The sequence below is a fragment of the Nycticebus coucang genome, chromosome 7, assembly GCF_027406575.1.
Source record: "Nycticebus coucang isolate mNycCou1 chromosome 7, mNycCou1.pri, whole genome shotgun sequence".
NCBI lineage: Eukaryota > Metazoa > Chordata > Mammalia > Primates > Lorisidae > Nycticebus > Nycticebus coucang.
Window position 1 is genome coordinate 42,898,230 of NC_069786.1, and position 19,736 is coordinate 42,917,965.

The window sequence follows — 19,736 nt, forward strand, 5'->3', positions numbered from 1 at the left end:
GTGTGATAAACCAAAAGGAGTACACAAGACAAAGAAGGACATAGGATATAGGAAACAGAGAATATACCACAGGACAGATGACTGCACACAAGTGGCAACCACGCCAAGCAATGCTTCTAAATTGGCAAAGATAATTATCTAAGAGAAACTTCAAGAAAGTAAACGAACATTGAATGGTCATATACTGAAAACTAACAAAGCAGGGGGAAGATGGGGAAATAGCTGGGGTGTTTATGAAGAAAAGCTAAATTGACATCATCCATAGAGTACTTCAAAAGGTCCTAAATTTTAAGAAAAACAAGAGATAGGAGTATGTTACTTAGAAGTATGAAGGTAAATACTAAAAGAAGCATCTAAAATAACTTTAAAAGTGTGTGCTTGTCAATGGGGTAATGAGGGTTGAGGAATCACCTTGCCCAACATCACAACCTTTCTAGGACTAAGCAAAGTGAGGAGACAGAAGCTTAATCGTTTTCGTGCACATGGTGCCCATCTGATGGGAAATATCCTAAAGAATCCAACCTGTTACAAACAGGTATGTGCTATTTTTAACGATAAGCCATAGAGAAGTAGTGTAAACTTTAAACAGGTTTTTTGTTTCTTTTACATTTGAAGCAAAAGAGAGAGAGAAGAAACAAATCGCTTAGAAACATTTTCTGATTTCATTAAGTGTTTTTTATATTATAGAGGCAAAGGTGATTTAAAAAGGTATGAGTTAATTTAAAACATACAACTTTGACTAGAATCATGAAGATGTGAAAATCAAATCTCAAAAATAAAAAAGAGTCAGATGATGATTCAATTCTCTTGCTGAGGCCAACAAAATACTTCATAATACAAATGCAATAAGGGAGAGTGAAATTACATTCCAAATCTATGAGAAGGTGAACAAAAATAAACCACACATCTACTTACTTTTGTTTTGAAGACCTATGCCTACCTAGAAGAAAAGGATGAGAAAGAAAACAAAGTCCCTGGCTTTAATATGGTAAAAAGTTGAAGCACAGGGTCCACCAAAGCTGGGTACTCAGACAAATCTTCATGCAACTTGAGTTTAGATTTTAAAGTGAAACACCATTAGAATAAAAGAAAACTGAAGTTAAGCAGAACTTAAGCCCTGTTTAATGTTATGTGTATAACAGAAGAAATCTCAAGTCTCAAGTATTAATAAAGTGACTCTGGACAGGACAGAACCCTTAGGCATCTTTCCTAGAAAAATGACCCTTAAGAAAGATACTATTATACAAGGTTTTACATATTCCTATAATTTTTCAATACAACACTGGCACACAAGAAAAAAACACCATAAGCCTGCAGAAACAGATGCACAAAATTTAGAAACTGAAATTATCTGTCGCAAACAACAAATGAACTATGAATACAATTGACTCTCCATATCCACAGATCTAACCACCTGTCGATTAAAAAATATTTTAAAAATGAAAATAATAGTAAAAAATTGGCCAGGTGTGGTTGTTAACGCCTGCAATCCTAGCACTCTGGGAGGACAACTTGGGTGGATTGCTTCAGCTCACAAGTTCGAGACCTCATGTCTACGAAAAATACAAAAACCAAGGCAAGAGGATCACTTGAGCCCAAGAGTTGGAGGTTGCTGTGAGTTATGACAAGTCCATGGCACTCTACCCAGCGTGACAGTTCGAGACTTTCTCCAAAAAAAATAATAATAAAACTAAAAATAATAATAGTATAAATATTATATAAATATATAAATTATATAAATATTTATATAATATATATATTAAATAATAGTATAAAAATACAGTTTAACTACAGGAGAACCTCCACAGTTGACCACTTCCTTAATCTGACATAATTTTCATAGACCAGGCATACACCGTATGTACCTGTTAGTACAGCAGGCCTAATTACTTTTATTAACCACTAGCATACATTGACCAGTTTGTTACAGTCCCTTGGGTGATCAACTTACAGAGGTTCTACTGTGCATTTGTATAGTATGTACACAATATTAGGATAAAAGTAATCTAGAGATGATTTAAAGTACATGGATGGGTGTAGGTGATATGTAAATACTATGATAGTTTATACAAGAAACCTGAGTATCTACAGCTGAGAAATGACTGTACTATCCCAATAAAAATCAAGATTGCAATTTTCAACAGATAACTAGAAACAGTAAGAACGGACAAAGCCAATATTTTTTTTTTTTTTTTTTTTTGTAGAGACAGAGTCTCACTCTATGGCCCTCAGTAGAGTGCCGTGGCCTCACACAGCTCACAGCAACCTCCAACTCCTGGGCTTAAGCGATTCTCTTGCCTCAGCCTCCCGAGTAGCTGGGACTACAGGCGCCAGCCACAACGCCCGGCTATTTTTTGGTTGCAGTTTGGCCGGGGCCGGGTTTGAACCCGCCAGCCTCGGTATATGGGGCCGGCGCCTTACCGACTGAGCCACAGGCGCCGCCCCAAAGCCAATATTTTTAAAAAAGATATTGAGGCACTGATTCAAGAATCAGTAAGTATCAAGCAAGCCGAAAAACTGAACACAAAAACATTAGAGCAAAACAGCAGAGAAACTATGACAAAGAAAATATTTTAGAAGACAGTTTCCTTTCACAGGAAGAATTGGACTGACAACTGATGTTTCAAAATCAGTAACAGAAGCTAAAAATAATGGATTATCTTTAAGATGTATAGACGAAATACCTACACGTCTACAATTTAAAACCCCTAAAACATTCTTCAAGATTGAAGGCAAAACAAAAAAATTATAAGAAGAATATTAAGAGAAATTGGCGATCAGAAGGTCTGCATTATGGAACTCCTAAAAAGTATAGTAAAACTAATGGAAAAAGAACAGGAAGAAATTAAGAACAGAAAAAGAGATGCAGGAAGAAATTAAGAACAAAGAAAAGTGATAAACATTTAGGGAAATCCAGCTCAAAATTAGTGATAGAAAACAGTGTTATCCAACAGAAATATAATACAACCCAAATAAGCAATTTTACACTGTCTGGTATCCCGCTAAAAACCAAAACAAGATGAAATTATAATTTCAACATGAAATCATAATGAAAAGATGAGGTATTTTAAATTGTTTTCACACTAAGTCTTTGAAATCCATTGTTTATTTTACATTTACAGAATATCACAATTCAGATGCTAAATTGTCATGAGAAATACTTGATCTTTATTTTTATAAAATTTACAGTTGAGAAAGATTTATGTATCAAAATTGTTCCAAACATAAGTTTTACAGTAACTGAACCAAGTATTAATTTTCAAATTTAAGTCAACACTAGGTAAAACTAAAAACCCAGTTCTTCAATTACATTAGTCACATTTCAAATGCTCAAAAGCAATATACAGCCTAGTGGCTCCTGTACTGAATACCACAGTTTTTTTTTTTCCTGGAGTTAAAATTAAATATAGAATTCAAAAAACAATAATGTAAATAAGCTAGTAAAGGCCTAAATGATGAGAAAATTTATCTATGAAGAACATAATGTTCTAAGCAAAGATATCTGCCAAAGTCCTACAAATCTTTTGAGTATAACAGACAAGCCAATAGAAAAACTTCACAAAGGAATTAAAAACAGGATGACTGCACGAAAGATCTAAAAAAAAAAAAAAACAATTAAACAGACAATCCTAGAAACTGGAAATCCAAATAGCCAATTGGTTTTTGAAAAAAGTGAACGAACTCATTAGTAAGGAGGACAGGAGGACAGGGTAAATTAAAACAACAATAAGATAAGTGACATTCATCAAGTTGGCAAAAATGAAAAATAACTGGTGGTGGGACTACAGAAATAAAGGCGTCTATCATATAGATAGGTCAAGATGCATACACTGCTGTGGGAGCATAAATGGGTACATTCACTTTGTAAAAGTTTGGCATAATCTAATGAGGTGAAGACAAAACATATGCACTCTGCAAAAATATATGCTTATGTACACAAGAATAAACGTCTAAGGACATTCACAACAGCACTGTTCACAATTGCAAAAAACTAAACACAATCCAAATGTCTATTATTATTAGACAGGTAAAATTAACTGTGGCTTATTCCTAGTAAGAACTTACTATACTATTAACATTACTATATTGCAATGAAAATATATTAACTACTAACAGGGTTAAATCTTAGCAGGCAGAATGAAAAAACACAATGTACATAATACATAATCTATAACAGGAAAAACTAGTCTAAATATATCTAAGAATGCTCACATTGGTAGTCAAAAAATACTAGAACGAAAGTGCTAAATAATTACCATAAAAATGAGGAGTGCTATTACCTCAGGGAGAAGTGTAAAGAGGGAAAAATGATCAGAAAAGGATAGCAGAAGAGTTTACCAGTTTCTAATTCTTGACTGTAGTAGTAATGACAGAGTTTATTTCATACGTGTTCATGATCCATACATCTGTTTTGTGCCGTTTCCTATTTATTACTTAACCATAAAAAGATTGCAGTATTGTATCTAAAGCACATAAATTGACGTCTTTATACATGTATACACATTTTCATCTACAGTGGTAGACATTTAGTTTCAAAATAAAGCAAATTTTAAGCAAAGAGTCTATTTCTGATTCCATCTGACATGATTTCTGCACACATGGAAAATTGCAAGCACCAGGCAATGATACAGGAATAGGATCTGATGCTAAAACTTGAAGTAAAGCGCAGAAAATTAGTAACTTTAATTGACAGTGTACCCTAATGAACTCACGCTACAGAATTAAACAATACCAATACAATAAACATGAGGATTTTAGATTCTTAGTTTTCAAAAGTATACACACTACACAGGTGTTCATCCTTCAAAGCAGGCGTCCTCAAACTTTTTAAACAGGGGGCCAATTCACTGTCCCTCAGACGTTGGAGGGCCGGACTATAGTTTAAAAAAAAAAAAAACTATGAACAAATTCCTATGCACACTGCACATATCTTATTTTGAAGTAAAAAACAAAACGGGAACAAATACAATTCACATTGCTTCATGCGGCCAGCGGGCCGCAGTTTGAGGACGCCTGCTTCAAAGTATCCTTACAAAAGAAGGTAGCTCAAAGATTGAAACGTTTTAAATTAAATCTGAATAAAAAGAATGTGAAAGGCGTACTATTTTACTACAAAAGCTTACTAATATAAACTTATAAATTCTTTTTTATACATTTGGAATTCTGATTTTATGATAGAAACATTTTCAGCAAAAAAGGGTAGCATTTAATTGAGAAACTAACGGCTCAAAAGCTAAGGACAGTACCTAAAGAAATTTAAACAAAACACTCATTCTAAAATTCTCTCATCTACAAATACAGGAAGGAAAATCTCTGATTTATCAATTGTAAAACTCAACATCAAGATTGCACATTTCCACATCCTTTTCCAAGAACGGGGATAGGCTTTATGTTGCAGTAAAAATCCAAGACATGGAGGAAAATTCCACTCAAGATTTCCTTTTCTGCTCCTTCCCCCAAACCACTACAGTATTCCAGGGAGAGTTGCAAGGTAACGAATGAAGAGCGCAATATGCGATACAAGCACTGCATCTGATGCAACTGGTTAAAATTCACAAACTGGGCTCAGTCCCTGGATGTTACCCCCACTCTGCAGTCTGAACAGTTAACTGCCGAGGCGCTACAATTTCTTTCTCACGCGAGCCATAAGTTCCTCACCCATCACCCCGCTGCAGAGCTAGTATCCTCATGACTCCCTGCAGTTGGCAGGGATTCATCTGCAGGCTCACCGGGAGGCCACGAGTTAGAGCCCGCCAGCTCCAGGCCTGCCCGGCCTAGACAAGCCTGCCTGCTTCCCACATTCCCAAGCTTTTCATCTTTCTCCTTCTGATTCGCCTTTCACCAGTGGCCTTCGTTTGAGATTACCCTACCCCACATTATCTCTCGCAAAAAAGCTCGACTTCACCAGGGAAAAGCCGGGAACAAACAACTGCAGAAAGCCTTCAACCAGCCTACCTCGCCGTCCCCTGCTTGGCTTCACCTGCAGATGCCAGCGGCACACAACCACTCCCGGCATGCGCCGCGCACGCACCACCTCTCTCACCCCGCCCCCTTCCCGCCCAAACACGTGACTGCCTTTCGGGTCTGTCCCTGCCCACTTCCGTTCCTCTAGTTTCTCTTAGGAGGGAGGAGGGAGCCGAGGGTGTTAAAGAGTAGCAACTTCCTCCTCCTTCCCGCCCCCGCCCCTCTACCCCCTGCTACAACGTCTTCCGGGTCGCGACGCCTCGGAGACTTCTGGGAAAACATCTCATTTCCTCCCCTCCCCCTCCTCCTGCCTTCAACCAACCAGCCTCCCGTCAGAGAGGGACATGCGCAGTGAGTGCCTCCCGTCTCTTCTACCCGAGCCCCCCTCCCCCCCAAGCAGAGAGACCCCAGCAGCAGCAGCAGCTGATGATGAAGAGAGAGGCAGTGGCAGAGGGGGGGCGTCTTTTATTTCTATTTTTAAAGGGACAGGACACTAATTCTAATCCACTTCAACCTTGAATTGAGGGGGGTGGGGGGGAAGGTGGCTGAGTTCCTTCCCCCACCCTCCAGCCCTGAGCCCTGAGAGAGGGATTGAGCCTGAAAGAAGGAGAAGGAGTTTCTTCTTCGAAAACCTCCATCCACGACTCCTACCCCCTCACCCCTCCAACTCGCCTCCCTCCCGAGCCCCCTCCACCCTCCTCCTCTTTGGCCGTGAGAGGAGGAGAGAAAGAGACCAAAAGCCTCTTAGCAACACAGACCCTTTGCTGCTGTTGCTGCTGCTACTGCTGCTGCTGCTGCTGCTACTGCTGCTGCTGCTGCTTGGCCCTGGCTGGAGACATCTCACTACACCCAGGAGCAGCCACTTCCCCAGCTCTCCTCCTCCTCCTTCGCCGTCACCTCCTCTACTCCCCCCCCCTTTATTACCCTTTGTGTCATCCTCCACAGCTCCAGGGAAGGCACTCAAAAGTGGGGGGCAGGAAAGGTAAGTGTGTCTGTGGGGGTTTCATTGCCTTCTTCTGGCTCTGACTTTCACTCCGGGGCAACAGTAGCACCAAACCACATACGCAGTGGAGCTCCGGGGTGGGGAGGGGGTGGTGCTGGGGGTGGGGGTGAAGGAGGGGTTGGAGTGGGGAGGGGTGTGTGAGGTGGGGTGCCCATCCTGTCAGGGAAGGAGGGGCACTTTTATTTTTATTTGCTGTTGTCAAAAGTGGTTTCTCTCCTCCAGCTAACATCTGATTGTGTCTTGCTCCAGTGGGGGAGAATACAAAAACAACCCCCTCCTTCCTCCAGTGAGACGCAAGGGAAAGAGACAGAAAGAGGCACACTTTATAGATGTCAGTTAAAAAAATTCATTCGAGGAGCTTTTTCCTCCTTCCTCAGGAAAAGCTCCGCTGCATTTGTTTCTGAGTGGGAAAATGTCGGGATCTGGATTGTAGTGGAACTGCTTATCCATTTGTAGACCAGAGTGTTTTCCTCTTTTGGTCTTATATCTGATTTGGATATTGACTGACTTCAATGTTGGAAGACTTGATTGGTTTTTGCTTACGGTTTAATATTCCATTTTTTTGTTTTGTCTGACTTGCGTAGAAAATTTCAAATTTCTAGTTGATAGAGGCCTTTGGTTAGGTTTTGACTTGTATCACTGCTTTTTTTGTTAAATGTTTGTTTCATGTATCAGTATATAAAGTTCAAAGCTTCAAAATGCTTAAAGTTTAAATGCCACTGGTACTGTCTGTTCCTACATGTGTTCCTGATACTTATTTTTATAAGATGAGAAATTAGCTGTTTTATAATTCATCTGGGTTTTGTAATCTTTGTAACTTGTCTGAACAAGTAATCCCCTTTGAAAACTTTATGTTGTTCTGCCTGCATGGAAGCCCAAACCTCTCCATCAATAGTTTGTTGGATTGGTACTACTTTCAGTTTTAACTGAATTATTTATTTACTGTTGTAAATTGAGATGAGCTTTTCATCTCTTGGGGTACTGAACCAAATTGCTCACTACATGTGAAAGAATACAAATTTCTAAAATATATTTTTATGAGCCAAAGGAATCATAAGGTTGTACTTAGTATATTAATTGTAGTTATAGATTGTAAGGTAAATCCAGATTTATGTTTATAGAATAACGAAATTGATAAAAATTGCTATTCTCTATTTTTACTTGGCACGTCCTTAGTGAATAGCTTTTAAATTCAGCGCTGTATTTTGTTTCACAAACATTAGAAGGTCTGTTTCTGATGTAGGCCTTTTACTAAGGCCTATATTGGAAAGTGGTATTTTGTTTCATTTATACATTTCCTTATCCTTTCCTTGAAGATGGATGTGCACATGCATACATACACACACACTCTCTCTCTCTTTCTCTCTCACACCCTTTTTTTTTGGTAACTGCATTGGTATCTCTGATCCCATAATTTATGTCAGCAAAAAATACTCTTCTCTAAAGCAGCAGTTTTGTGATCAGACTAGCAATATGAAAACAGCAATTTGATCAACTATAAAGGATTGAAGAAATATAAATCTAGAAGGATATTTCACATAAATATTGGAAAACATGATAATACTTTTAATTTTTTATTTTCTTGATAGTAAGCTAAGCATAACATCTTTTAGTGACAGAAAAGCATTGTAACTGTAGAGACTTGTTCTGTAAAATTTTAATTACCAAGTGTGTGCAAAAGTAGACATTTAAACACAGGAGATAAAAAAGCTATGTACCAGTAAGCAATATGGCCTTATTTTCCTTTTTACTGTTACAAATTTGAACAGTTTCTTACCTTTCTCTGAGGTGTAATTGGTGCACCTAAGAAGAAATGTGTGCCAAGTTCAAGTTTTCATCTCTTGGGGTACTGAACCAAATTGCTCACTACATGTGAAAGAATACAAATTTCTAAAATATATTTTTATGAGCCAAAGGAATCATAAGGTTGTACTTAGTATATTAATTGTAGTCAATACTACTATTCCAGGTTCACATAATTCTTGTCCTTACCTTAAAACCTCTGCAACCTTAATGTAAGAGATAAGCAGTAGAATTTAGTGAAGTAATAAATTTTAAGTTAAGTGAATTATGTAGATAATTGGGATGGTAGTTGGTCCAGTAGACAGCTCAGTAAAAATATGTGGTCTTTAGTTTAAAATCTTTACTTACTGTTTCCATTTTCACAATATTCTTTTCCCCAGCACCCCAGGTTAATCCTTTATGGTTGAAAGATTCCAGACTTTCTCTAAGTTGGACAATGATTTATGTTTAGAAAATCATTTATTATATTTTTATTATGGTTTATGGGTTATTTTAAGTATTACAAGCTATTGATACTTTAGTATTGTAACTTTTCAAACAGTGATGTCTTATTCAACTCTATTTATTACTGAAGCTCAGAGATCTTGAGGAACTTGCTCCAGGTGCTAAGACCTGTAAGTGGGCAAAGCAGGGACCTAAGAACTCAGGTCTTCTGATGCTCATGTGCTACACTACTTTATTTTCCTTTGGCAGATTAAAGTGTCATGGATAATTCTGTGTATAGCATTTAAGGGTTTTATATGGAGGCATGTTCTTCTAAGTATATCAGGTAAATAAGTAGCTTTATAAGTCAGGACTTTGTCCATTTATAATTCGCTAATTTATTGATTTTTTAAAGAATATTAATTTCACTTATTGTTGACTATTTTGAGAGTTATCCAACTTTCTCTAATGCTTATTATTTCTCTTTTACTTCCAATTAATCAGGAAATATACTTCTTAATCTTGTTTAAGGTCCCATATGTATAAGAAAAAATAGAATGCCTATTGGACTATAAATGCTTACTTGTGATTTTTGCTCTATGAACTACTTCACAACACAGATTTTTGTCTTATTAATACTCATATACCTGATTCTCACCACAACATGTGGTACACAATGTGCCGGACTAGTTGTTTCTCATAATGCATATTAGTTTTAGCATTTAGCGTATTTGAATTTCTTTGTTCTCCTATGTGGGATTCTTTTCCTCTATTCTCTTTTTCTTTCCTCTTTGCTACAATTTTCACTACCCTTAACATTTTTTTCTCAGGAATTTTTTTTTAATTTCTACTGTTGCTCACATTTTTTAATATTAACAGCCAAATTAAATACTGAAACAATAGAGTATTCAAAAAGTAAAGACATATTTCCTTCTGATCCTTATAAAATTAGACAAAGTGAATTTTTTTGAAAAAGTGATGATCAAAAAAATTACACTTAAAAATATACTAGTAAATGTTCAAGATGTATTTAAATTTCATTTCATTGAGTGAGTGGTGCAATAGGTTGTTGGAATGATTAGGCCTCTTTTACCAGCTCTATAAATCAACTGTTACTTAGGTGATATGTTTCCCTGACTTTGTTTTTTTGGTCCTTACCCAGACAATTATCAACTTTCCAGTTTTCTATGGATATGAAGATTTACTCCTAGTCGTCAGTGGGACCCCATGAAGTCAGCCAGAAAACCTATGTCCAACTTACGTATCTTTTCAAACTTGTCTGGATTTTTTAATGTATGTGCAAAACAGATTGTACTTAACTATTCATGAAACATCTATTGATCCTCTGCTCAGGCACTGCGCTAGGCAGTTGAAATCAAAGATGGTCCCTGCAGTTTAATCTGAAGAGGTATCTTAAATGTGTTCCACAAGTGTATTGATCGTGTCTTTGTTTTGGTGTTTCAACCTAAATAAATTTTTATATTAACTAAATGGATAATGTTAGGTGGAAAAATGCATGTTTAAGAAGGATATTTCTGTATTTTATTAAAGTCATTTATTAGAAAAAGATAAGGATAAATTTTTTACTTAATACTATATTCTAGGGATTTCTAATTTGTATATAGTTTACTCATTTTACATCATGAAAATAGTCTGTGTGGCTACCATTGCTGGATTTGTATTGCTAAATATATTTCTTTTAAGATGACCATCACTGTTTCTTAAATTATCTCATTAAATTTTTCTCCCCAAAACCAAGAACCAACTCTCTACACTTAAATGTTTCTTTTCTCAAAATTAACTTTTTACCTTTTTACATTTCATATAATAGGTTATTCATCATGATTCACTGGAAGACATTGCACATTTTCATTTTGAATTTTCAAATATTTTCTACCATATTTTAATCAAATCAAACAAACAGCATGACATAATCATTACACAATAATTAGTATACTCTAGGAATTTTGAAATTTTTAGTATATGATAGATACGTTATTCCTAGATTCTTATAAAAAAACTTCCAAATTCCAGTTCAAAACCATTTGCAATTTCTAATCTTTATTAAATGATATTATATTTATACCTTTAGTAAAATAAGTTGGAAATTTCTTACTAGATAGATGGGTGCAAAAGCAAAAACTTCTACCACTATTCCTATCATGGCTTTCATTTGTATTTGAAAAGTACATTAAAAAGAAAGGTACTGATTTCACTTTGCCTTCCTTAAGGGTCTACCTTTTACAATAATATTGATTAACAATTTAAAAGAAAGAGGGTATGCCTTTCAGGGTGCAGTATCTTGTGAAGATAAATAGACTCCTGAGTGGTAAATTCTGATTTCTTCATTCTTAAATTTCTATTGTAGTAATAATCGTAGTTACTGTTTATGATTAGTGCCCAGCACAGTGATAAGTGTATCAATCCCAGTTCTGTGAACGTTGCATTGAGTTACAAATGAGGAAGCTGATTAACCAAATAGCATTTTATCATTATTTATTAGTAATGTACTCTATCACGTTAAATTCATGACACTTTCTAATTCAAAACACAATCACTGTGAGGAGTTCTTATGAATCTATACTGTTGTAAGGATAAGTAAAATCAGTCTCAGTAGTTTATTGATAGACTGATGGGAAATATCTGAACGTTTACAAAGATCAAAAATCAAAAAAACAGTCTTTTATAAGGAACATAGATACAGACCAGTGTGCAACTTTGAAAATACAGAAGGTGTCAAAAAATGTGTACACATTTTAAGGAAAAGCCTGTATTAAAATGTAATAACATATACTGATAACAAAAGAGGAATACAAGTCATGTTGGGCACTTCTTAGGTATACCTATAACAAAAGATAAAAACATGTATACAGTTTTTTGGTACCCTCTGTATACGTGTACATAAGCTCTGGCTTCTCTTTGTATGGCCAAAAATAATATTTGGGTCTTTTATATTTTGAACTTCTTTAACATGTAACTAGTTACATGAAGTTTGCAGGGTCCACCAATTTGTTATCCAATGAGTATTTACTGTAGGATTTTATATATTGATGTGTTGATAGTGAAAAACCTTTGAACAAAGGGGAGTTTCTGTTTAATGGTTTGGCATATGTACATACATTAACTTCTGGACTCTTACCATGTAACATGTTTATAATTACTACATAGATATGATTAAGTTTACTCATTTTAGTGCTGTTTAAAGTCAGAAATAATTTTATATAAGAAAGATCAACTTGTTGAATTTTCTAGGTGCCTAAATTAGTTCAAAGTTGTTCTTAATGAGAGTGTTGGTGGTATACTGGTAAGCATAGCTGCCTTCCAAAGTTGTTCTTAAAAACAGCAACTGAATTAAAATACTTTTTGACCTAGCTAACTAGAGTTGATTTTTTTACATCCTTCACTTTGCGAAAAAATGAGCTATTAAATTTTTTTTCTTTGAAGTGACTTTTATGTCCACCTAAGTAAATAGGGTTTTCTATTATAAGCTTACACAGGTTGAACATCCCTAATCCAAAAATCCAAGTAACAGTAAAATTTGAAATTTTTTTCAGCATCAACTTGATGCACAAAGGAAATGCTCGTCTGAGTACTTTGGATTTTGAATTTTTGGATTAGAGGTGGCTCAATTAAATGTAATAGAAATATTCCAAAATCCAAAAAAATCTGAAACACTTTTAGTCCCAAACATTTTGAAGAAGGGATGCTCAACCTGCATTGACTCTATCATCCTATGAGCATTACGCCAGTGCATTATGGCCTGCAGAGTTTGGAAACACTTTTAAGTGCTAAAGAAATATTCTATACTATCTATTATACATGAAAAAGTCAAGTTTGTTGAAATGAGTTCTTACTCGTCAGAATAATCTGAATAATTAGTGAAATAGAATAAGTTTATGGTTGCAGATAATTTTCTTAAATCACCTAAAGGTTAAAATTAAAGAGTCGAAGTCTTTAGGATTTCTGCCTGAGATATTTCTATATCATGTAATATCTCAGAATAACTCCTCAAAGAGACACGAGAAGGACCAAACTTAACATAATAAGGTATATCTTCTAAGGTAGCTGGATACAATAGAAAAGAAAATCACCAGTGACATAAGCTGTAAAGCTTATCCTTTTGATTCAAAGTTTTGGCACATTTTGAGTTTATTTAGGTTAACCTATATAAACTTTTCTTAGAGAACATGTAATTAAATTCTATGATATTGGATAGATTATTGTTTTAAAGGACTAAAGTGAGATACTTACATCAGTCACCAATGTTGCAGTGGTGAGAAATTGTTGTATATTAGTGCTTCACTCAGTTCTTTTGCCAAACAACTAAGACTCAAGCAATGAGAGGAAAATTTTCTTTATGATGCTAGTATGAAAACTTACATTCTTGTGTAGCTTTTTAAAGAAATTTAATGTCTGTATCTCCAAAGTTAGAAGTAAACCCAAAGTGTTTCTTAAGATTGACTGAGTGCTAAATTGTGTTTAGATTTATCCTTTTATTCACAGCTATTGTTTTTTATACCCCTCAACCCAGAAGTATCTACTAATCTGTTGGCCATGGATTAACTTAATCCATATACTCTTAATATTTAAATATATCTGAAATAATAACTTATACTGTGTAAGTACAGTCATGGTTGTTGGGGAAGAGAAGTGTTCCATATTCAACAAAAGAAAATAATGATTTTTAAATAGTTTTGTTACTTGGGGTATATTGATCTAAAAAACATCTGCTATGTAAGATAAAAAGACTTTTTGTTTATTTGAAAAGTTAAACATGAAGTTGTTCATTAATTAATATTAAGTGACATCCAAATATTTAGAACATCATATACATGTCCATGTAATAACAGAAATTTGGAGGCTATTTTTTTTTAGCATTTTTCCAAAATCATTTTTCTTCCATATTTGTCACACTGGAGTTTATGCTGAGGATTTCTTGGCCATTTTACAGACTGTAATCTAGTTAAAAGGTTTGTTTATGCTTCCTTTCTCTGTTCTGCTGATGGTATTAGAATGCAGGCCAGAGCCAGACATCTAACTGTTTATAACATTCGAACTGCAGTTAAAGCCACAGTGTTCAGTTTACTGAATATCAAAAAGATAATACTAGCTACAAATATCTTGAATAATAATGGCAATGACTTTGTGTAGTCAGACCACTCCTAAAAATATGTTTTTTCATTTAAGTTGTATTAACTTTTAATTCTTTCATAGAAGTATAAAATGAAGCTTATTTTTTTGCTAGAAGTAATACAATATTTTTCTTTAACAATTTCCCTTGGTAATAATAAAACCCAAAAGCTTATATTACTGTATGTCATATTTATATAGTATAGCTTAGTTGTTTTAGAATTAATAAATGTATAGTAGATGTAACTTTTTAATTCATTTGAATCTTCTTTCCAGCTTGAAGAACATAGCAATGTATTGCCTATTAGAAAATAAAACTAAGTCACATTACTCCAGTGTTCTTATGATATGAAAGGAGTCTGGGCCCACATAATAGATTTTATTTTTTATTTATATTTTGTTTTTTTCTAGTTTTTCAAATTAATATGAGGGTACAAGTTTTAGGTTATATTGTTCTCATTCCAGGGTAAAGTTCCATTTGTAGAAGAGCCCTTCACCCAGTGGGTGTGTTATTCACTTATACAGTGTGCACATTAGGTGAGATCCTGCCTCATGCCTTCCCTCCTTCTGCCAAACATCCTCCTCCCTCCCCATTCACATAACAGATTTTAATACAATCATATTACTTTTCTGGGCTTCTGTTCTCGCTATTTTAAGTATGTTGGTAAACAGTTCTGAAAGCTATTTTTTCCCCTAAAGATATTAAGTATTCCTTATAAACATTTCTTCAATAGCTTCTCTGTTTTTGCAGAGTTTACTTTGGCCAGTTAGAAAGTGACTTGTATATGTGTTTAATTTTTGTAATTAGCAGGCACATTTGCTATATTTCATTGCTTTTTCATAAAACTGAATTTTAGTTTTTATTAATTTGGCTAAATGTGTACATTCTCTCTATATACATATTTTTATTGAAATCTAAATTAGTATCAGGTGTAAACTACATAGCTTGATACAGAGTAAAGCTTGTCATACTAATCCAATCTTAACAGAATGAAAAAGCTAGACATTGGGGAAGGATTGATGGATATAATCTATCCTGATTTTTAAGTATTTTGCTTTTTAGTGAAAAATACACTTCTCACTATCCTAACAAGTATACATGAGCATTGGTGGTAGTAAAAGATGTCAATTATTAAGTGGTAGGCAGTCAGTTCAGTCCGAGATAAGATGCAATATATGGGCCTAAGATAAAACTTTTATTATTTTAATCAATGATCCAAATTATGTTCACTTAAAACACAGATGGCATAGTCACTGTACATTTCTGTAATGTTTTATATTACAGGTGTACTGGTTTAAATGGAGGACAAAATAAAACAGAAGGTTTGGAGATGAAGTACTTTTTTAAGTGACTGAAACGTGTACTTGAAAAACACTTTAAGAACCTTTGTAAAATAACATCAGACTGAGTATGTAAATATGCTTAGTAAAGAAGCAATTAGAATTCTGTAGAGTTAATCACAGTGTGCTTTTAAGGAGGACATGAGTTAATCAGGGTTTAGAAGATAGATTCTAGGTTGTCATAGAACAGGGTAATTCAGGTAAAGACAAAGCTTTCAATAGGATGAGGAGATTGGGAATCTTATTTGTACTACTTTAAAAGCTAGCATTAAGATTCATAGTAACCTGGTAAATTAGGGAAGTGTGTAGAAATAATATGTAGTACCTTTACATTTATGTTTTTCAAATTTATTTCCTAGAATGTAGGTCAGAAAAGGCATAAGAACAGAAAGGGGAAGAAATAACTTGTACAAGTGAAGGAAAAAAAGTATATTCTGAATATGAATAACTTTAACTGTAGTTAAAGCAGAAAACTAAGCAAAAATGCTGAGGGTTTTTTCTTTCATTATCAGATATTACACCTGTTAGTCCTTAAGATCAGTAATAAATGGTACACAATTAAAACTATGAATCTTATATTTAAATGCTAAAAGTAACAAATGGATATGGTTATGTAGCCCATCCCATCTACCCCTACCACCAGAAATTGATTTTTTTTTCTTCCAAAAACTGGCAAGATTAGAGAGTTCTACCAAATAGGGCTTTGCATTTTGTTTATAGCTGAAAAGTCATACTGATTTTTTTCTACGTGGTGGTTATTTTTTATCTCTTTTTTACCAATGGTTTGCCAGTGTCTTTTGTCAACAAATACCTATTATATGCTCATTGGAACAGTGAACAAAAATAGACATGGGTCTTGGTCTTCTGGAACTTAATATCCTAGAGATAGAGAAGGATATTAAATAATCATACAAATAAATGAGAAGTTGGAACTATTTCTGTTGTTATGTAACAACAACCTCACCCTGTTGTTATGGTGAGGTTCATGATATTTAATGTGAAGACTAAGGAGAATTTAGCTGTTCCTAGGATCAAGGGTCGTTTGAGGAAGTGACTATTAAGCTGAGATCGCATCTAAGATCAAGATGGAGAAAAGAGTTTTCTGGAAAGAAGGTATAGCACGTACAAAGGTCCTGAGAGGAGAAAGAGCATAACATCTAATGTTAAACGAAGGTCAGCTTGGCAGAAGTCTGGAGCAAGAGAGTGCATGGTGAAAGGTGATGTCAGGAGTTGCATGGGAGCCAAACTGCGGGCTAAGCATTTCTTTGTCCTTAAGGTCAATATTTAAACTTAGACTGATACTCTTTATGTTCAAGGGAAAAACACTTTATAATTAGTTATAAAACAGTTGTGTTATAAGAGTTCATTTTTATTTCAATTTAAAGAGCGTATTCTTTCCATAGAATCATGGTTATAACATCAGGTCTCGTAAAAAGCCTTTTTAATGCAGATGATAGCATTGGAAACTGGTTAACATAGTATCCTAAACATAACTAGGTAGAACTTAGAAAAGAATTAAAAGGGATTAAAAATGATGTCTGTATGTATTCAGAAGAGAGTCCTACTATGATTGACTAATCTGTGAATAATGAAGAAAATGAAAAAGCCTACTTCAGGTACCAAGCTGGTTTGGGAGATCAGAACAAATGATGGTAAGGGAAATATCCAGTTGAACAACTTGAGAAAACCCTTAACTTACACCTGTATATAGGACAGTGTGATATCTGAAACAAACCAAGATAGAGGGAGGGTAAAAGGCATCACATTCACAAATTGTTCTGAATCTAGTGCATGTTTGTGTCAGTTATTAGAATGTAAAAATGATTTAGAAATTCTTTTTGTGCTGTTAAGAAATGTAGGATTCCAAAATGACAACTTTATTTTGGCTATGTTTATGATTAATTCATACAGTTAGAGTGATTATAAATTACTATGTTACATTAACTATTTTAGGCCATGATTTTAGCCTTGGGTATATTGATGTATCTCACTTAGAGTAGTGATTTAAAGATGAAGTTGAAGAATTTTAATTTTTAATTATTTTCCATTTAACTTATAATATTACCACTAAATTATCTTTAATTCGTGTTGATCTTGAACTTTTAGACCACTTTGGACACCAGTTTCTGTCTGTATTAAGTAATGAATGTCTAATCAGTAACTAAAGGTTCAAGAAATACCAAAAATATGAAGAGCATTATCAACAATAATGAATGGATGGAATGACTTTTATTAAGGAAAAAAATGACAAAGATGTATTAAATTGTAAGAAAGAGGGAAAAAAATGTGTATACATTTATTGAATAAAAAGGGTGCGTCACACTACTGTTTGAATTCTGCCAATGCATCACATTGAAGATGGTTTTCATCAAGTGGTTTTGAGCTTTCTGGCATTCTCAGGTGTGGCAGGCCATGTCTAAAGTAGATTAATGTCTAAAAATAAGAGCATATAACTCTTCTGAATTTCTAATAGTGGTCACTGACATTTATTGAGTACTTAGTTTGTGTCACTTACTAAGCATTTTATAGACATTATCTTATTTAATCTTCTTAACCAGGAAAAAAAAAAAACATTTTAAGGAATCCATTTCAGGAAATGTCTCTTCACATTATTACACTGCTTATAAACACCTATTCAAAAATGTATGTAAAGAATTTAAAAGTGAGACAGATATAATTTTATTCTATTTCAGCCTTACAGCTTTGAAGGATAGAGAGATGAAATTTGTCCCTTAAAGTTAAATGCTGAACTTATCAGTATGTTTCTATACTCTTCTACTTATTATAATACTCACAGATGATCAATGATATATACCCTTTTTATTTTTTATTTTTATTCTTTTTTATGTCCTTTTTATTAATAGGTGACAAACTTTAGAGCTTTCAGAGAAAATTTCTGGGTTTGAACAATAGCTCCATATCCTGAATGCTATCATACACAACCTTTGGTGAGCTGTGAAGGTTCTGAACTTAAGTAAAATTAGTATAGTGATGCATATCTCAAAGTTGTGACCATTAAATGGTAGAGTGTATATGAAGTCCTAGCATACTATGGACATTTTACTAAATATTGGTTTCCTTTCCATTCCTATCTCTGCTTCTATTATAATAACCATGTTTTAGAATCTTTCTGAAAGTATACTATATATTAAGAATTCTTCTTTGTCCCTTTTTAAATATAAAATTATCTGCTAATTCTAGAACTACTTTAAAGCTTTCCTGAATTGTACCTGAAGACCTGATTGACTTCATTTTTATGCTGTTCTGTACTTTGCCAATAAAATGAACAACTATAAATGTTGAGGAAATCATATGGCAGAGAAATTTGGATAAATGTTCACACTTGATTAAATATTCTACTTAGCTTACAGTATTGCTTTCATTGATTGTTGTCCTTAGTAAGTGAACAAATGTGTAAAATGTTTTCTGTCCTTGTTTTAGTTTCCTCATGTTAAGTAGGCAATATTGGAAAAAAAATAAAGAGTGTGGACTCTAATACCAGACTAGATTCAAATCTCTACTCTACTGCTTCTGGCTTTGGGATGTTCTGTGCCTTAATCTCCTCATTAGTAAAATGGGCTTCATAATTGTGCCTATGACTTCAGGGTTATTTAATGAGTTTAGTTAATATAGAATGGTTTTAAAAATGCCTGGCATATGCTAAGTGACAAAAAAATGTTAGTTTATGGTATTTATGTGTGTTGTTTATTAGTTGTAAAAGAAATAGTGACTAGTATGTTTTGTTAAGTCTCTAACTTGATTATTTTGCATTTAGTAAAATAAAACCAATTTAGTTTAATTTGCAATTATTTTAAGAGTATATCAGATGTTTGTAGGGTGTCTTAACATTTGCTAAATTATTTTTTAAAGTTAATCTTATTGTTGAAGGAGATAGTGGGGAAACACCCTCATTATTACTCATAAAGAAACTGACACATGCACAGAGTTTATGACCTTTTAAAGTATGGCAGTAAAGTCAATAAAAACACTGAAATTGGAGTCTAAATTAACCCCATGTGACAGAATGTTGAGCCAAGCTATATCTAATCCTTATCGAGAATTCAAACAACAA

The 19,736-nt window shown here is 34.2% G+C and overlaps 2 protein-coding genes across 8 annotated transcripts in view; one reads left to right on the forward strand and one right to left on the reverse strand.

Moving 5' to 3' along the window:
* The window catches only part of ORC4 (origin recognition complex subunit 4), an 85,545-nt gene extending 78,543 nt beyond the window's left edge, over positions 1–7,002 (reverse strand). For 2 of the 5 annotated variants that reach the window (XM_053596454.1, XM_053596452.1), the window contains exon 1: positions 5,956–6,029. Coding sequence is in view for 1 of the 5 variants with exons in the window: in XM_053596453.1 (XP_053452428.1) it covers positions 5,956–6,016 (61 nt within the window). In the remaining 4 variants the exon portion in view is untranslated. Of the gene's footprint in view, positions 1–5,955; positions 6,037–6,722; positions 6,844–6,888 lie in introns of those variants that run through there. The other 3 variants (XM_053596455.1, XM_053596456.1, XM_053596453.1) reach the window with 3 other exon arrangements.
* MBD5 (methyl-CpG binding domain protein 5) overlaps positions 6,819–19,736 on the forward strand; it is a 514,567-nt gene continuing 501,649 nt past the window's right edge. For all 3 annotated transcript variants that reach the window (XM_053596447.1, XM_053596449.1, XM_053596448.1), the window contains exon 1: positions 6,819–6,946. The gene's annotated coding sequence lies outside the window, so the exon portion shown is untranslated. The remainder of the gene's footprint in view (positions 6,947–19,736) is intronic.